This window comes from Aureococcus anophagefferens (assembly GCF_000186865.1).
Source record: "Aureococcus anophagefferens unplaced genomic scaffold AURANscaffold_37, whole genome shotgun sequence".
Lineage (NCBI taxonomy): Eukaryota > Pelagophyceae > Pelagomonadales > Pelagomonadaceae > Aureococcus > Aureococcus anophagefferens.
Window position 1 is genome coordinate 210,808 of NW_008705594.1, and position 17,367 is coordinate 228,174.

At 50.3% G+C, this 17,367-nt stretch overlaps 5 protein-coding genes across 5 annotated transcripts; 3 read left to right on the top strand and 2 right to left on the bottom strand.

Annotated features, from left to right (window-relative positions):
* Positions 1 to 814: 814 nt before the first annotated feature.
* Positions 815 to 1,593, top strand: AURANDRAFT_67318 (hypothetical protein; the record flags this gene model as incomplete). The annotated part of the gene is made up of 4 exons (XM_009042742.1): positions 815 to 959; positions 998 to 1,066; positions 1,199 to 1,296; positions 1,369 to 1,593. The coding sequence occupies 4 exons, from the start codon at positions 815 to 817 to the stop codon at positions 1,591 to 1,593; spliced, it is 537 nt and encodes a 178-aa protein (XP_009040990.1).
* A 2,757-nt stretch (positions 1,594 to 4,350) lies between these two features.
* AURANDRAFT_67319 (hypothetical protein) lies at positions 4,351 to 5,781 on the top strand (the record flags this gene model as incomplete). Its single annotated transcript, XM_009042743.1, has 4 exons — positions 4,351 to 4,536; positions 4,705 to 4,716; positions 4,865 to 4,925; positions 4,970 to 5,781. 4 exons carry the CDS (start codon positions 4,351 to 4,353, stop codon positions 5,779 to 5,781), a joined length of 1,071 nt encoding a protein of 356 aa, XP_009040991.1.
* A 411-nt stretch (positions 5,782 to 6,192) lies between these two features.
* On the bottom strand, positions 6,193 to 11,205 carry AURANDRAFT_67320 (hypothetical protein; the record flags this gene model as incomplete). Its single annotated transcript, XM_009042778.1, has 6 exons — positions 6,193 to 7,416; positions 7,561 to 7,745; positions 8,193 to 8,328; positions 8,987 to 10,060; positions 10,205 to 10,389; positions 10,980 to 11,205. The coding sequence occupies 6 exons, from the start codon at positions 11,203 to 11,205 to the stop codon at positions 6,193 to 6,195; spliced, it is 3,030 nt and encodes a 1,009-aa protein (XP_009041026.1).
* Positions 11,206 to 11,618: 413 nt separating this feature from the next.
* AURANDRAFT_67321 (hypothetical protein) lies at positions 11,619 to 13,582 on the bottom strand (the record flags this gene model as incomplete). The annotated part of the gene is made up of 4 exons (XM_009042777.1): positions 11,619 to 11,873; positions 12,221 to 12,313; positions 12,380 to 12,520; positions 13,475 to 13,582. 4 exons carry the CDS (start codon positions 13,580 to 13,582, stop codon positions 11,619 to 11,621), a joined length of 597 nt encoding a protein of 198 aa, XP_009041025.1.
* Positions 13,583 to 13,955: 373 nt separating this feature from the next.
* Positions 13,956 to 14,471, top strand: AURANDRAFT_32788 (hypothetical protein; the record flags this gene model as incomplete). The annotated part of the gene is made up of 2 exons (XM_009042744.1): positions 13,956 to 14,237; positions 14,259 to 14,471. Coding segments are annotated over 2 exons (495 nt in total), but the record flags the coding sequence as incomplete, so codon positions are not given.
* Positions 14,472 to 17,367: the final 2,896 nt, after the last annotated feature.

A 17,367-nucleotide genomic window follows, 5' to 3' on the forward strand; every position in this document is an offset into this window, starting at 1 on the left:
CTGCAGCCGCTTTGACGCCAATATCATAGGCTTCGCCGGCAACGGACTTACTCCGCTTGCCAGCATTCTGATGTACTGCTGCTGGTCTGCCTCTCCGGCGGCAGCGAAGAAACGCGAAATCATGGGAAACTGCGCAATAAGGAACTGCCCTTTAAAACTGTTGTGCTCCACAAGTGTCCGGACATGGCTCCGCGGCAACGCCGCACTGCACAGTTGCTGCGACTCTGCAGATAGTTTTCCCGCACCAACTGGTGCACCGCCTGGCCGACGAACTCCATCTGCTCCCCCTGCGAAAACTGATTCACCTCCAGGGGCATGTCCCCTCTAAATATCGCGTTAGCTAGGGGCAACAGCCCCGTCGCAAAGGTCACGGGGTCGGGGGTCTCATCCCTGAAGCCCGGGGCCGCCGAGAGCACCGCCCGCAGCGCCTCCCGCGCTGGCAAGGCCTCCGCCTGCTCGCTGAACGGGCGATCTCTCAACCCCTCCGGGATCGGATTGGTCCTGACCATGGCCGCCGCCTCCCGGATCTACCCTATGCCCCCCTTTTCAGAAAGAATTTCGCCGGCGGGCTGCTTCAGCAGCGCCGGCCAGATAAGAGCATAAGGAGCGAGTATCGACTGAGCTGCAATAATAAATAACAGCTCATTCTCTCTCTCTCCTCTGGGCGCTACTTTCCTGGCTAATCGAAGATTACCTGTACGAATTATTAGCAGAATACAATCTATTAAATAGTGCTATCATAAAAATATTTTAACAGGATTAAGCAAGACCAAAAAAATGATTTAAACTTAAGATAATAAGATATAAAATATATATGGACAAACAATTGGAAACAGAACCTAAGCCTAAAAAGAAGGTCGGGCGTCCTCGTAAATATCATACCGATGAAGAATATAAAGCTGCAAGAAAAATACAAAACGATAAATATACGGCTAAGATTAAGAAAATGCGTGAGTTGTGTCAGCAAATTGGAGAATGCTTATGGAATATTTTGAAGGTAAAATCTTTGCCTTTCACGATGCCATATACATCAAACAACCTAATGGGTTATATTATCAATTAAATGGTGATAAGGATTATTTCAAGAGTTTTGTTCGTCGGGAAATATTGGTTGAATTTGTTCTACTATCTGATCAAGTTCCTGTTTCTTGGCGAGGAAGAGTTCTTAGTTATGATTCAAAATGCCCATTACACACAGCATTTATGGACGACCTATACAAGTTGGGGCGTGACCAATATTCGGATGTTCCTTTAAAGATGAATAACAATTATGGATATATTGGGTTCAATGGGCTAGTGAAGATTACAGCTAGATTGAGGAGGAGGATAATCACATGCGCGATGATAAAAAATTTACAAGTCTTTTAGTTCCGTACAGGCCGCGAAGTTCACGACCTTTTACCATACTCGACGCAAAGCTTCGTCGCGCCCCTGGCCGCGATCCCGCCGGCGCTCGCCAGCGTCTGCGGCGATGCCGTCGCGCACGGGCGCCTTGAAATTCAAATCGCAAACGCGTCACGTTTCGCGCCTGTACCGAAGCACTTGGCGGCGCCAAGCTTTGAGGCTTTACACGACGAAGATCGAAGTGATTGAGTCGGTCAAGGGCGGCGGAAATATATTTTTTGGTGGCTGCTTGGGTTCGAACTGAGAGATAAAGTGCGTTGACCGCGTTGTCCGAGTGTTTGGACTGTGTGCGAGGCGGCAAGCCCGAGTGGCGGCGAGTTTGTGTTGGATATGAGTTGTGAATGACGTTGTACATGTGTAACTCGGGCGAGAGCTGCGAATTCGACCGCCGGAGCACTGCGCCATCGCTTGCTTCGGGGTTTGTCTTCCGCACGGCCGAGTGTTTGGACTGTGTGCGAGGCGGCAAGCCCGAGTGGCGGCGAGTTTGCGTTGGATATGAGTTGTGAATGATGTCGTACGTGTGTAACTCGGGCGAGAGCTGCGAATCCGAGGAACGCGCTGCGCAAGGTGTCCCGCTCGGCTGTCCTACTCGCCCGCAGCGCGCTGGCGCCGGAATGCGAGCCTAGTCGCGCGAGCTTTCGGTGCATGGCCGCCTAAGACGGTCTCTAGTCGCGCTAGTTCCATATCCCTTATGTTGGGCCCCCTGGCGACTGCCAGCTGCCCCACCGCCTCACTTCCTGGAAAGCAGTCTCCCCTGTCGGACATAAGTCAAACTTGGAGCCGCGATGGGGCGACCATTTCACAACGCAAAAAAAAAATGAGGCTACTTCACATGGCAATCTGATGTCAAAGACTCCATAAAACACCGCAAAACACATGCCGAGATCATGATGTTGATTAGAGGCAGCGTCCTAAATATCAAGAAACCCGATTGTGAAGTATCCGGTAATTTAGAATATGGGTTGCTATTCAGTTGAGTTGGGACTGGGAGAGCTGAAGGTCCAAATAAATATGCCACCACTATTCATGCCGTTTTACTTCGTTGATTCTCGATAGCAACACTACGAGTGCTTTTGCTGATGGGAAAGACTGAGTGAGGAAACTAACAATTTAGCGGCTATGATGCATTCGTTTGTCGAGTCTTGTGACTCTGTTATGAATGCACAACTCGTGTCACCTGTAGACATGGTTATGTCACGTGTCATGTCACCATGGCCCAGATGCAAGAGGGCTTCCTTGGGCAACCCGCGCATGTCCCCTCTTGTGTAAACACAAACGTCAGTGGAGCTTTCGGCGTAGTTTTTCTTGAAGCCAAAATTTGTGAGCTGGCGCTGAAATGATTCCAATCTGCGATGACGAAAGTAGGTCGGCATCGCTTCGAGAAGTGCAGAAGGAGGGAGGGGGATTATTAGGTTTCCAGAGTTCCAGGAAATTAAATGGGCTTCAAGCTGAGTGACTGCTGCATACAGTCGTGGACCGAATTCTTTTTTTGAGGAACAGCCCGGAATCAATTTAGGATGGCATCTAGTTCGCTTGTGATCTTGAATCAGACGCTGTAGCTGAGACTTTTGCTCGAGAGTGAGCACATGAATATTTTTCACGTCATTGAGCGTCGTAATTGTCTTTCGTTGCCACGACCCTCGCAAGAATTGCTCAAAGATGCACTCAACATGATACCAGCTTGTTTTTGAACATTTCATCTTTCTGCCGATACGAGGCGTACCACGGGCAATCGCACAACGGCAACTTCGCTCCCTACACTTCGACCTTGAGTTGTTCGCGATCGATGCCTGCTAGTCATGAATTTGTTATTGTTCCTTGGCGCGAAGTTTCGACTACGAACCTCATATGATGGGTCCATATCATCTATATTGTCGAATCGATCGCCCGAAGAGAACGACGGCATAGCTGCAGAATGGATGGTGAATCCTACAAGTGCTTCCCAATGCGTTATACGATCTTTGCATGGGATAGGTCTCTTTTCACTTGCCTTAAGTTAAAATCGCGGGGTCAAGATAAGTGACCACACCGCCAGCACGCCGTCGACAGACGCCGGCGAGTGCCGTCTCCTGGTTGTCGGAGGCACCGTTTTCGGAGAGTGGTTTAGTACCTCAGCCAAGGAAACTCTGAAGGTAGCACCCTAAGGAGATTGCGCTATCGCTATAGCGCCTGCGCTATTTGGGATGATAAGCGTAGAATTTATATTAACAATATATCATTTGCGCATATCAGAGCAAACGCTACAATTGAAGCAAAAAATATTGGGTAGTAAGTGTCGGATTTTAGTATGGGTAACACACTGGTCTGAAGAATGGCGACTATCGAGGTCAGAACGCGAGTGTGATTAAGAAAACCAAAGTGCGCTTGGCGATGAGCCAGCCACCTAGCGAGCCTACATGCCGCTCCTTGGGCTATGCTACCCTAACTCGGGACTATGCTATCCTCCCTATGCTGGGACGTTCATATTGGCCTATGCTGGCTATGCTAATTCTGCCTTATACTGGCTATGCTCATGCCATCTTAACGAACTAATCCTTACAAAACTTGGCACCGTATCCAAGTGGTCCTGGCGTATCCCTGCCACGGTGGGCGCGTCGTCACGGTGCGGCGCTGAGGGGGCGAGCAGGAGGGATCTCGGCTTCTGCGTGTTCCCCCGCGACACGGACTGAAGTTAGGCCTCCGACCCCGAGTTCCAACGGCAAAGTGGACTCATTTTCTCCCCCCATCAGGCAGAACATGCCCAACGCGTCAGTGATCGTTGGACCACCATGCTCAGAGAGGTTCCCCCAACGTTCCCCCAACCGGGGAGTTTTACCTGACTTGCAGTCAGGCATTTTCGCGCTACGGAGAGCGTTTGGCGCATAGGAGATGGTAAGTTTTGTAAGGATTAGTTCGAAAAGATACTATGCTGGTGCTTTAAACTAGCATACTCGGGCTATCCCCCCTATGCTGGGACGTTCATACTGGCCTATGCTGGCTATGCTAAGTCTGCCTTATACTGGCTATGCTCGTGCTATACTATGCTGGTGCTTCATACTAGCATACTCGGATTCTAACACGGTATATCCTTTTTCTTTTTCGTATCTACTGGTAAAGTTTGTGTTGTGGCTCGGTGATCCGTTCGGTTTGCAGGTTTTCCGATAGACGCGTTGCGTTGTCTTGGATGATGATTGTCCCTATGTCCTGTCCATGTCTTGGCTGGACGTCTCCACTATATGAATCCTGACTGCGACAGCTTCATGGATCCGTCTTCATATCGCGAAAAAAAATTGACTAAAATCGTTGTCCTATCTTTTCTAGGTAGCTAGGGCGGTGGGGTAGGCCCTAACCGGACTCCGAGTCATCCTAACTGCCCCCTATCAAACAACAATACTTCACCTCTGGAGCAACAGATGCCAGCGAACACAAGACAGCTATTCGTTCCGGATGTGTAGGAGGAAGAACATTTTATTGACTCTAGGCTTGCATCTGTGTGCGGTCTATGCGCATGAGGACTCGCTCCTTGAAGTCGACTTTTGTCAGTATTATTATCGAAACCCTGCTTCAAGTGAACCGCGATACCCAGATTGCTCCGATGTCAAAGCCAAGGTCGTTTCCAATGAGACACGGACGCTGCCGACGCTTGAGCTCGGGGAGCCTGGAGCCAAAGCACTTTTTTTCATCCATGGATGGCCAGACAACGCTGCGATGTGGGCTGCACAATTTGCACATTTTTGTTTCAATGGTTCATTTTACTGTGTGGCTGTGACTTTGGCCAATTTTCACCCTGACTTTCCTGATGCAGATCCTGATAAGGAGTTGAAAATTACCCAGCAACTCATTGAAATCCACCAGACGATGCTAGAGGCTCATCTTGTGGACCCAACACTTGTTGTCCATGACTGGGGCTCTGTAATCGGGTATGAGATGCTTCATCGTTATCCTGCAGTTGCCAGGCAAATCATATCGTTTGATGTTGGCAGTACAGTCTCTTCCGAAAGTTGGAAACTTAACTTGACTTACCAAGAACAAAATCGAGAGGCGTGGCAACAGAAAAACGACAGCAAGAGTGTTGGTTCAGCAATTTACTGGGAGGCACCAGCACCGCTCAGAGCCACATGGAGGACTTCTTGGCCTTACGAATATAATTTATCTTACCGAGGCTTCATTCAACATCCGTATCCACCTGCAAGTGTCCCACTCCTCTTCCTTTGGGGGAACATGACCCGAGGCGAGCCGCGCCAAGCTAATACCATTTTTTTCGGTCCGCATTGGCTCGACTTTGTGCGCTCTACCCCGCACGGCCGAGTTGTCGAAGTAGACTCCGACCACTGGATGCATGTTAAGTCACCTAGATTCGTCAATAATGCGATTAGTGCTTGGCTCAATGGATACTAAACTGCTACTTTGCAATAATGTGAAGTTACAAAAGCCGTCAGGTTTTGATCCACATTAGTCCAACTTGGACTTCATTGGAGGCAACTTGCTATGGTTGTCTACGAGGCACTAGCGCAGGCCAAAGAAACTAAATCTCACGCGAGTGCTCATACTCTGACTGTTACTAGAGAGATAGTGATGTCCCTATGAGCCAAAAAATATAGGCCGCACCACCCGGCTCGCGGCCGCCCCCGGTACCACCCGGTATCGTTGGCCATTGTTTCGTACTTCTGGGGGGGGTTCGACCGTGGTCAGAGCCTGAATGGTACTGGTTGCTCATGACTTGTTAATTTTGTATGTGGATGTTGATGTGGAGTCTTTGAGGCGCTGACACGAGCTTCGACAATCTCCGTCGTACGTCAGCAAAACGTGCTATGCAACACTGGACGCAGTAGTGGTATTCCCAGCGTCGGACGAGCTGGCAGACGAGCTCTCGGACGAGCTGGTGGGGCTCATGGAGCTACTCGAGCTACTCATGCTGCTAGTAGAAGAAAAGCTACTCCGAACGGCGGAGCCTATCACCTTGTTCTGTCTGGCTTTGTTTCTCTGTGCAATCTGCGGAGGCTCTATAGATGTGACTTGAAAGTAAGAAACAGGAGTACGGAAAGCAACGTCGCCAAAGAGGAAAAGGGCTGAGTAACCTCGGCCGTGGACATAAAGCATTGCCGTTAAGTGCGCAATCGGCATGGCTATGAAAGCACAAGAGTCGAAAATTCCGCCTCGCGCCAGATTCAACATCATCTTTTTCCTGAAGGCGACAATCGCTGCATTATCATTAGAGGAGTTCATGAGAGACACAGCAACCTTGCTAGCTTGAGACTGGAAAAAAATGGCGCAAACAAAGGATATCAAAGGAAACACCAATGTGAAGAACATGGAGGCATCTGGCATGAAGGTAGGGTAGCCAATCCACCAGTCGCACCCAAAAACTTCAAGTTCAATAACAAAGCAAAATAACCATGCTGCAAGCAGTGACCGCTTCCTCTCCTTAAATATCGGGCCTGCAGCTTTCATTTTCTTCACCGCACTCGCCTCGTTCATCCACATGATAGCTAAGAGTAGAGTAGTAAAAGTTGACCATGATTTCCAAGCTTGATGAAACAACCCCATAACAAACGGATGTTCCCCAAGGAAAGAATATTTACAAAACATGCTAGTAGTAGTTACACCGGCAGCCAGATTATTAAAAGCATAAGCCAGATTTGGGACGAGTTCACAAAAAACGATCGCTTGCTGAACTTTGAAGGGCTTCTTTCTAAAATTTTTTGGGAAAAAAAAGGGGATACATTCCAGACATTTCAGCGCAATAAAAAGCTGAAAGAAAGCGGCAGGTATTGGAAGAAGCATATCAGGCACGTGCGTCGTGCGGTATTTATCATAGAACTCGATACCACGACGCCAGTAGCCTCTTTCAACAAATTCGGCGAAGGGTTTGCCTTTTCTAATTTGATCGTGCATGATCAGGTATCCATAAATATCAACGTCTTGCATACAAAAGCTATATTTTTTAGCTTTCCACGAGATAGCCCCTTCTGAGGTCACCTTGTGAAACATTCCGACCTGCCAATCGACGTAGCCAGCCGCGACTAAAATCGCCTGCAATCTGGACCGATGTATGTTTAGATAAGACGCGTGAAAAGTACATGATCCATCGGGAAGAACAGCGCCCGCCATACCACTTTCGTACAGAAGCACATAACCCCGAAAATCAGGCAGTTTTCGCGGAGGACAAAAATAAACCCCCCAGGCAGTGCCACCGTTAGCATTGATAATCTCCTTCTGTGTGTCGCTAATGATGAGATTATTACGTGGAGTTATCGTTGGTAAACCAATAAAGTAGCGCTCCGCATAGAGACCATCGCGGACATTCCTGCCACCCGCATTCTTTGCTATCTTATTTTTGTTTGCGTAGTGACCATACTTATCTATGAAAAACAAATGAGGGGGTGACCGCAGATTCTGAAAATCGTAGACGAATTTCGGTCTCATGTATTTGAAATTTGGAATGTTGCTGCCTGGCCGCGTCCTTGACGCTGCCACGCGTATTATGCAGGCGGTCAGTAACGTGTACATCGAGGACCACGTTGCGTGGAGTAGCGTTATACGTGCACACGTGATATGTGCAGGTGATATCAAGGAATGATACAAGATATAGAATGCTCCACCCAGCTCGGGAACTAGCCTAGTCTACTCCCCCGGGCATTAATAACGAGATAGTAAACTCCGACACGGGGAGGCAGCCTAGTGGGGCTGCCCTGCCGTGTGAGGGTGAACTATCGAGGTTACGCAGTGGCGGTACACCGGCGTCTCTGTTATCCTCACGTCACCTCAGCTGCCGTAGTATACGGGGGCTGGGGCTAGGCTTAACGAACCAATCCTTACAAAACTTGGCAAAGTATCCAAGTGGTCCTGGCGTATCCCTTGAGCCGCTAACATGATGGTCCAACGATCGCTGACGCTGGGTTCGGCATGTTCCGGACCACGGAAGGAGAAAGTGGGATCACTTCGCTGCAGGAAGTCGGGGTCGATGGTCTCATAAAATTACTCCATGTCGTGCGAGGGGCAGCAGAAGTCGAACAAGCCACGGCGGGCGCGTCGCGCGGCGCTGAGGGGGCGGGCAGGAGGGATCTCGGCTTCTGCGTGTTCCCCCGCGACACGGACTGAAGTTTCGAGGCCTCCGACCCCGAGTTCCTACGGCAAAGTGCTCTCATTTTCTCCCCCCATCAGGCAGAACATGCCGAACCCAGCGTCAGCGATCGTAGGACCATCATGTTAGCGGCTCAAGGGAGTTAACATTTCCCAACCACCTAGTCATGAGGTGGGAGACGGGCATGCCGCTTGTGGGATCGATCCACGAGCGGCGGGACACGGCGCTGCTTGGCGAGATGACAAGGGGCATGCCCCAGGTGCAAGGCTCGGCGACAGCAATATCCAGTAGGGCCAATTGCCTGAGATCCGGCCGGAAATGGCTAAAGAACGAGCTTCGACAATCTCCGTCGTACGTCAGCAAAACGTGCTATGCAACACTGGACGCAGTAGTGGTATTCCCAGCGTCGGACGAGCTGGCAGACGAGCTCTCGGACGAGCTGGTGGGGCTCATGGAGCTACTCGAGCTACTCATGCTGCTAGTAGAAGAAAAGCTACTCCGAACGGCGGAGCCTATCACCTTGTTCTGTCTGGCTTTGTTTCTCTGTGCAATCTGCGGAGGCTCTATAGATGTGACTTGAAAGTAAGAAACAGGAGTACGGAAAGCAACGTCGCCAAAGAGGAAAAGGGCTGAGTAACCTCGGCCGTGGACATAAAGCATTGCCGTTAAGTGCGCAATCGGCATGGCTATGAAAGCACAAGAGTCGAAAATTCCGCCTCGCGCCAGATTCAACATCATCTTTTTCCTGAAGGCGACAATCGCTGCATTATCATTAGAGGAGTTCATGAGAGACACAGCAACCTTGCTAGCTTGAGACTGGAAAAAAATGGCGCAAACAAAGGATATCAAAGGAAACACCAATGTGAAGAACATGGAGGCATCTGGCATGAAGGTAGGGTAGCCAATCCACCAGTCGCACCCAAAAACTTCAAGTTCAATAACAAAGCAAAATAACCATGCTGCAAGCAGTGACCGCTTCCTCTCCTTAAATATCGGGCCTGCAGCTTTCATTTTCTTCACCGCACTCGCCTCGTTCATCCACATGATAGCTAAGAGTAGAGTAGTAAAAGTTGACCATGATTTCCAAGCTTGATGAAACAACCCCATAACAAACGGATGTTCCCCAAGGAAAGAATATTTACAAAACATGCTAGTAGTAGTTACACCGGCAGCCAGATTATTAAAAGCATAAGCCAGATTTGGGACGAGTTCACAAAAAACGATCGCTTGCTGAACTTTGAAGGGCTTCTTTCTAAAATTTTTTGGGAAAAAAAAGGGGATACATTCCAGACATTTCAGCGCAATAAAAAGCTGAAAGAAAGCGGCAGGTATTGGAAGAAGCATATCAGGCACGTGCGTCGTGCGGTATTTATCATAGAACTCGATACCACGACGCCAGTAGCCTCTTTCAACAAATTCGGCGAAGGGTTTGCCTTTTCTAATTTGATCGTGCATGATCAGGTATCCATAAATATCAACGTCTTGCATACAAAAGCTATATTTTTTAGCTTTCCACGAGATAGCCCCTTCTGAGGTCACCTTGTGAAACATTCCGACCTGCCAATCGACGTAGCCAGCCGCGACTAAAATCGCCTGCAATCTGGACCGATGTATGTTTAGATAAGACGCGTGAAAAGTACATGATCCATCGGGAAGAACAGCGCCCGCCATACCACTTTCGTACAGAAGCACATAACCCCGAAAATCAGGCAGTTTTCGCGGAGGACAAAAATAAACCCCCCAGGCAGTGCCACCGTTAGCATTGATAATCTCCTTCTGTGTGTCGCTAATGATGAGATTATTACGTGGAGTTATCGTTGGTAAACCAATAAAGTAGCGCTCCGCATAGAGACCATCGCGGACATTCCTGCCACCCGCATTCTTTGCTATCTTATTTTTGTTTGCGTAGTGACCATACTTATCTATGAAAAACAAATGAGGGGGTGACCGCAGATTCTGAAAATCGTAGACGAATTTCGGTCTCATGTATTTGAAATTTGGAATGTTGCTGCCTGGCCGCGTCCTTGACGCTGCCACGCGTATTATGCAGGCGGTCAGTAACGTGTACATCGAGGACCACGTTGCGTGGAGTAGCGTTATACGTGCACACGTGATATGTGCAGGTGATATCAAGGAATGATACAAGATATAGAATGCTCCACCCAGCTCGGGAACTAGCCTAGTCTACTCCCCCGGGCATTAATAACGAGATAGTAAACTCCGACACGGGGAGGCAGCCTAGTGGGGCTGCCCTGCCGTGTGAGGGTGAACTATCGAGGTTACGCAGTGGCGGTACACCGGCGTCTCTGTTATCCTCACGTCACCTCAGCTGCCGTAGTATACGGGGGCTGGGGCTACTGGACGAACGGGCAGAGGATCTGCCTCACTAGGTCCAGGAAGACTCTCCGTCTATTACAGTGCGGAAGCAGCTATAACAGGGTTAGAAAGTATTAAGGAGGGGAAGGAAATTGGGTGGCTCTGTACCAGCGAGCCACTAGGGAGAAGGTAACACCTATGGGGCTCCCCCTGTTCTGTCGTAAAGGTGCTGGCGTTTGGGGTGAGGAGGCTGAAGTCTGTATCTGATCGTACTTGCTCTGGAGCTTAGCTAACCTCCCATCAGTAGTAGTGAGCTGTTGAGTAACTTTATCGAGGCCAGCAGTAAATCCATCAGACACCCTTGAAAGTTTGTCCAGATCATCGGCGGATACCATCGATAGTTGATCTTTATTTTCCACCATGAACTCAGTCCTACTAGAAACTGGTTTCATTCGCAGCAAGAACGATACCAGTCTCTACATACATCATCATGAAGGTAAATGGGTTGCGTGTGCCGTATTTGTTGATGACATCTTGGTGACGGGGACTGACGTCAGCAAAATAGCGGAGCTGCGGAAACTGTTCCAAGAGAAATTCAAAGGAGAGCATCAATGGGATGAGAACATTAACTCTTTCCTATGCTATGGTATATTTAAAATGGCCCTGCACAATTATATACATTAAAGGCCTTGAAAAGCAGGGCAGAGATTGTGTTACGCCTTTGAATCAAACTGATATAAACGAGATGATGTCACAGAGCCGTCTTATGGACAGTGAGGCCTTAATTGCAGCTCATGCACAGAAAAAGTTAACCTGGCAGCAGTTGGTATAGTTCCTAGTCCGCAGAGACAACCATTTTTCCAGCACAGAGACTCGAATTATGGCGCATGGCCGCCGAAGTCAGTACTGGACGTACAGAGAGGGCTTCACAAAAAGACTTTAGGCTTAACGAACCAATCCTTACAAAACTTGGCAAAGTATCCAAGTGGTCCTGGCGTATCCCTTGAGCCGCTAACATGATGGTCCAACGATCGCTGACGCTGGGTTCGGCATGTTCCGGACCACGGAAGGAGAAAGTGGGATCACTTCGCTGCAGGAAGTCGGGGTCGATGGTCTCATAAAATTACTCCATGTCGTGCGAGGGGCAGCAGAAGTCGAACAAGCCACGGCGGGCGCGTCGCGCGGCGCTGAGGGGGCGGGCAGGAGGGATCTCGGCTTCTGCGTGTTCCCCCGCGACACGGACTGAAGTTTCGAGGCCTCCGACCCCGAGTTCCTACGGCAAAGTGCTCTCATTTTCTCCCCCCATCAGGCAGAACATGCCGAACCCAGCGTCAGCGATCGTAGGACCATCATGTTAGCGGCTCAAGGGAGTTAACATTTCCCAACCACCTAGTCATGAGGTGGGAGACGGGCATGCCGCTTGTGGGATCGATCCACGAGCGGCGGGACACGGCGCTGCTTGGCGAGATGACAAGGGGCATGCCCCAGGTGCAAGGCTCGGCGACAGCGATATCCAGTAGGGCCAATTGCCTGAGATCCGGCCGGAAATGGCTAAAGAATATTCAACTTTTGGCTTTAGACTTCCTACCCCCTGACAATAGTTTCATCCTTTTCCTGTGGCGTGTGTCTTAGCCAAACCTTTGCAAAGACGATGGAGACTACTCGATCCGACAATAATTCCGTGCTGTTTCTGTATTCACCAGTCGGTGGCCAACGCGTCGGGATGGGTGCTGGGCTCTATTCTCAAAGCGAGTTTTGAGACAGGCTGACGGGGCTGATAACAGGAATTGAGCACTCCACTCCTGGATTATTGACTCTCTTATACACAAACGAGGCTGACCACGATATCGATGAAGCTGTCTTTGCGTAGCCACTTCTGTGCAGTGTGCAGATTGCGCTACAAACATGCTTGGCCAGTTTAGGCATAAATCATTCGGCAGTGCTCGGGCACTCCATCGGAGAGCTCGCGGCGGCAGCCGGGGTCGGCAGTATCACTGCGCCAAGCGCGCTCGAGCTAGCCACGACAAGGGGCCGCCTGATTAGCTCACTTTCTAGTAACTAAAGCGGCATGGTTGCAGTCCGATCCGGAGTGGCGATTGTGCTAGAGGCATGTCATCAACTACCGATGGTTTCTTTGGCGGCCATCAATGGGCCAACTAGCTGCGTGCTCTCCGGGAATTTAGATTCGATTTTGCATTGTACTTCTCATGTGGATTCACGACGAGTACGAGCCTCTCACGCAGATCACTCCGCTTTCATCGAACCGTGCTATCCCGCGCTGTTGATCGCCGGCGCAAATCTAGAAACCGCGCGGCCACGCCTTGCCTTTTATTCCACTGTGCGGGGAGGCTCAGTTCACGCTGCTCTCACCCCTGAATATTGGGCAGCGCACGCCGTTTTGCCCGTCTTGTTCTATCCGGCTGTTCGCGCTGCCGTCGAAGACAAATTGGCTGTATTTCTCGAATTAGGCATGTCCATGCTGGTAAAAATGGGGGCAGACTGTTGCCATGATCTCTCCGATTCACTGGTGTGGCATGCGGCGCTCGGACATTCCATCGCTGAAGATGTTCAAGCTTTTGCGTGTGCTGTAGAGATAGGTAAGTAAGGGTCGTGCCAGTCGAGCGACACGATAATACCCATGGCATAATCAACGCTTTGCGCCCGTGGTTCAGTTCAATAGCTCTTTGGAACATTGATTCCACGCTCAGTGACAGAACCTGACCGTGGGTTCTTGGAACTTGGTGTGAATTCATTGATCTTGACCAGTATGGCCGAAAGCATTAACACCACTTTATCCATCAGTAGCATTACAGCTTTAGTTCTGCTCGAGCATTCAAGTTTGAATAAGTTACGCAGCCATCTGGAATTCGGGTCATCTGCGCCAGCTTCGACAAACGAACTCGTACCAGAGCGAACAGCAAGCACGGTAAGTGTTTGCGGTGGGTGCTTCTAGCTCCCCTGGACGGTCTGATAATGTCCCGGCTTCCAAAAGTTCGCCCTACTAAGTGTCGGGTCGGGATCAAGCATACCACCAAGTTGATGGGAAGCTTCAGACAGTCCTCAGACATCAGGCAGGTACGGAAACCTTGTGCATAATATTGATTTTTTTCAGCGCGACAACTGGAATATGTCCAAGTCAGAATCCAACCATGTAAATCCTGTCCAATTGTAACTGCTTGAGACCTCGTATGCTGCATTTATAGCTCGCAGTGAGCGTCGCTCTGCGTTGACACACAGGCTCGTTGGCGTTTATATTGGTCTATTCACCATCCTGCTCGGTGGTTCTTTCTTTGGAACCTCTACTCACGATGCAAAGCCGAGCCTCTACGACGGGACGGCAAATTCAGTGTCGATAGCATCAGGCCGCATTTCTTACGTGCTCGGCCTCACCGGCCCTTGTTTCCCCGTCGATTCCGCGTGTTCGGCCTCTCTCGTTGCCGCGTATCTCGCAACGGTAGGATTGTAGTGAGCAGAGTGCGAAAAAGCGTGCGTCGCCGCGGGAGGCGTCCTCGAACAAGACATGTATGCTGCTTTTAGTGTAGCTGGTATGCTGTCGAATCGCGGCCGATGCCACTCGTTCGATAGCCGCGCCGATGGATACTGCCGCGGCGAAGGCTGCGTCGGATTTATCTGTGAATCTGCCGGTGGTGAAATCGCGCACTGGATTCGTTCGACTGCCGTTCGATAAGACGGCCCAAGCGCGAGCCTCACTGCCCCGAACGGGGCCTCCTAGCGTTCCTTGCTCCGAGCCGCTGGTTACGCCGGGGCCAATAGTATTACACTCGAAGCCCACGGAACGGGCACTGCGCTTGGCGATCCCATTGAAGTCGGAGCGGCCGTGAGCGCGCTCTATGGTGCTCAGGTGCACTGCCGAACCGTCAAGGGCAATATCGGGCATTTGGAGGCGGCGGCAGCGGTCGCAGGGCTAGTTTCTTTGATTTCTCTTCCATCCACAAACGTTTCGTTGTGTTCCTTACGTGCTCTTAATTCACATCTTGGCTCCTTGGAGCTCGACTTGTTCTACTTTCCAGCTGACGTAGCTCCAATGAGCTGTCCTGCCACGGGTCGATTGAGCTCGTTTGGGTACAGCGGGACGATAGCCCATGGAGTGTTTTCCATGAGTGAAATGCGTTGCCTGTCGGGCTGCTCGTCTAGTTCGCATGCATCATTATTCCGCGCTCAAAAACATGTAGCCAATGTCCGTTTCAAGCTCGTTTTACAGACCTTCACAAGAAATTGGGAGAGCACTAGCGCTGCATCCTGCTGGGCACGATGTCGTGGAAGCCTGTCCCTAAGAACTTCCACATCATTTGACGAGATCATGTTGCAAAAGCTCTTTCCTAAAATCACTACGCCCTTTGCGTAGTCCATGGTAAACACAATGCGCACACCAGACTGGCTGATCGAATTAGATTTCAAAATATCGGAGTCTTGATCAGATGGACAGTTCCCGCTAGCCACTAGCTATTTGCGCAACGCCAGTCTGTATCACACCTCATGAGAATGCAAAGTTTGCCCGGCGCTGGATGGAAAGATACAGTGCGCCGCTCATCCGCGAGCCTCTTGGTGCCGGCGAGCTCACTTGACCTCGCGTTCCATGCTTCGGCTCATGTTTCTCCACGGCATGGACTCCTACGCAGAATTTTAGGTTAGCTCCCTGAATCATCAAGGTTGGATTCGGAATCCGATAATCGAGTGGGTGACAGTGAGTGCGCCAAATCAGGGCGCCGACTTCTCGTCCGGAGCCGGTGGCTTGTTCCTGCGCGAGCGGTTTGGGTACGGGCCGCGGAAGTCGCGGTCGTGGCGCCTGATTACACAGTATTCCCTTACCAGCGTCAGTCAAGCTGAGATGTTTATTCGCATCCGCAAGGCATCAGACGAAAATGCAGATATTTATGGGCTTGGAGAAGACTGGACAGCATCGGTGCAGTCGATGATGTGAGCCGTAAAGGAACAGGCCCCCGTCCACGGTTTGGCAGGTATCAGCGAAGGGGCCACGGCTGCATCGGTCTTCCTTGTGTAGCATGCCTCTGAGCTAGGGCCCGGGTTCCGCGCTCGAATGCTGATTAGCGTCTGCGCGCTGACGTCGCCCACGCACAGCAATCTGTACCAGACTGCAACGAGCACCGTGCCATCTCTGCATTTGGTTGGCGACGGTGATACTAGAGACATTTAGCACATGGTTGGGCGGACAGCGGGAGTCTACAGTTTGAGCTTTGGTGGTGTCTCTATTTTCAGTGGTGGACACAAACTCCCCAATTTGAGCCCTCGGCTTGTCAATGCTTTCGACTCTCTCTACTCTACTACCCTTGGCAGGTCCACCCCGTACATACGAGCGCCTGCCCGGCTCTTAAAGGAAAATGCTCACCGGAAATTGTATCACGGCTCTGTGTCCTAGCAGAATACTAGCACTGGCTCGTGGCATACTGGCGGCAACGCCGAGCAATTATCGTCGCAAACTGCAGGACTGTTGTGGTAGGAAGGTCACGTTTTGCTCATAGACTGTGGACATTTTATTCCGTCCGCTCGTCTCACCAGCTTGCTACGCTTAATCGCGTGCTCTGCTCTCGTTTTTTAGGGCAGCATCCATTCGAGCATTTGGGTTAAAACCTGGAGTTTCACCTCACATCAGGAGCAAAATGTCACAACTCCTATTCTTGCGGTGCTTAGCAAAGAACAGGGCTGGTCTAGTTTGGGTTGAGATGCAGATTGGTGCGTGAGCACTTAGGAACGAGGCTCCTAAGAACGAGGCTTTAATAGATTTCTTCAAGAGGACGTGAGTGCCGTCGCTGGCGATTTGATGGACGCGCGGGATCAAATACAAAGCTGTGTGTTGATCCTGAAGTGAACTAAAGTCATTGGTATTTGAAACTCCCTTGCCTTGATGCGTCTTAGAAACTCTTCGCGCATGTTGCTGAATCAAAACATCGATTGCATGGATTCAAGGTTCATTACTTCCAGCCTGGACGTTGTACACGGCACCATGCAGGCTGGTCCAGACTCTGGGAAAGCGATGTCAATCAGGTCACTCATGCGTGTTTCACTTTTCCAAAGCAGATAATCCTGCTGTTGGAGCTCGGACTGAGTGATTCTGATCAAGGCTTCGCTCGAGTGCAGCCATGTACAAGAGATAATGATCTAGTGTTCTACTGGTGTTGTCTTCGACCTAGTTCGTCGGAGCAATCTGGTGTGAATCACCCGCTCTATTTCAGCGCCGACAGTTATCATGGGTTTCGAAGTATGTTTTCTACAAATACGCGAACCGATGGAGCCGGATCACATTTTTATGCTGAAACCTTGCTAGGACGCAACGAAAGCTCTCGCTAGTACGCACCATGCCGTGAAACAATAGTACATCGCTCTGAGAATTGTGGGTCTGTGTTCCAAGTCACTTTAACAATCTCAGACTTAAGGTGCAACCTTTAAGGGAGCCATTACCGATGGTGCCGAAGCAACCGGATGGAGATGAGACTCGCCCTGTCAAGTGGCTGTCATCGCTGGCAACGATGTGCTGCATGTATCGTTGACTTCATTTAGGCCTATTCAAATAACTGCTCTGACTGCCACTCTGGTCTCTGCAGCTT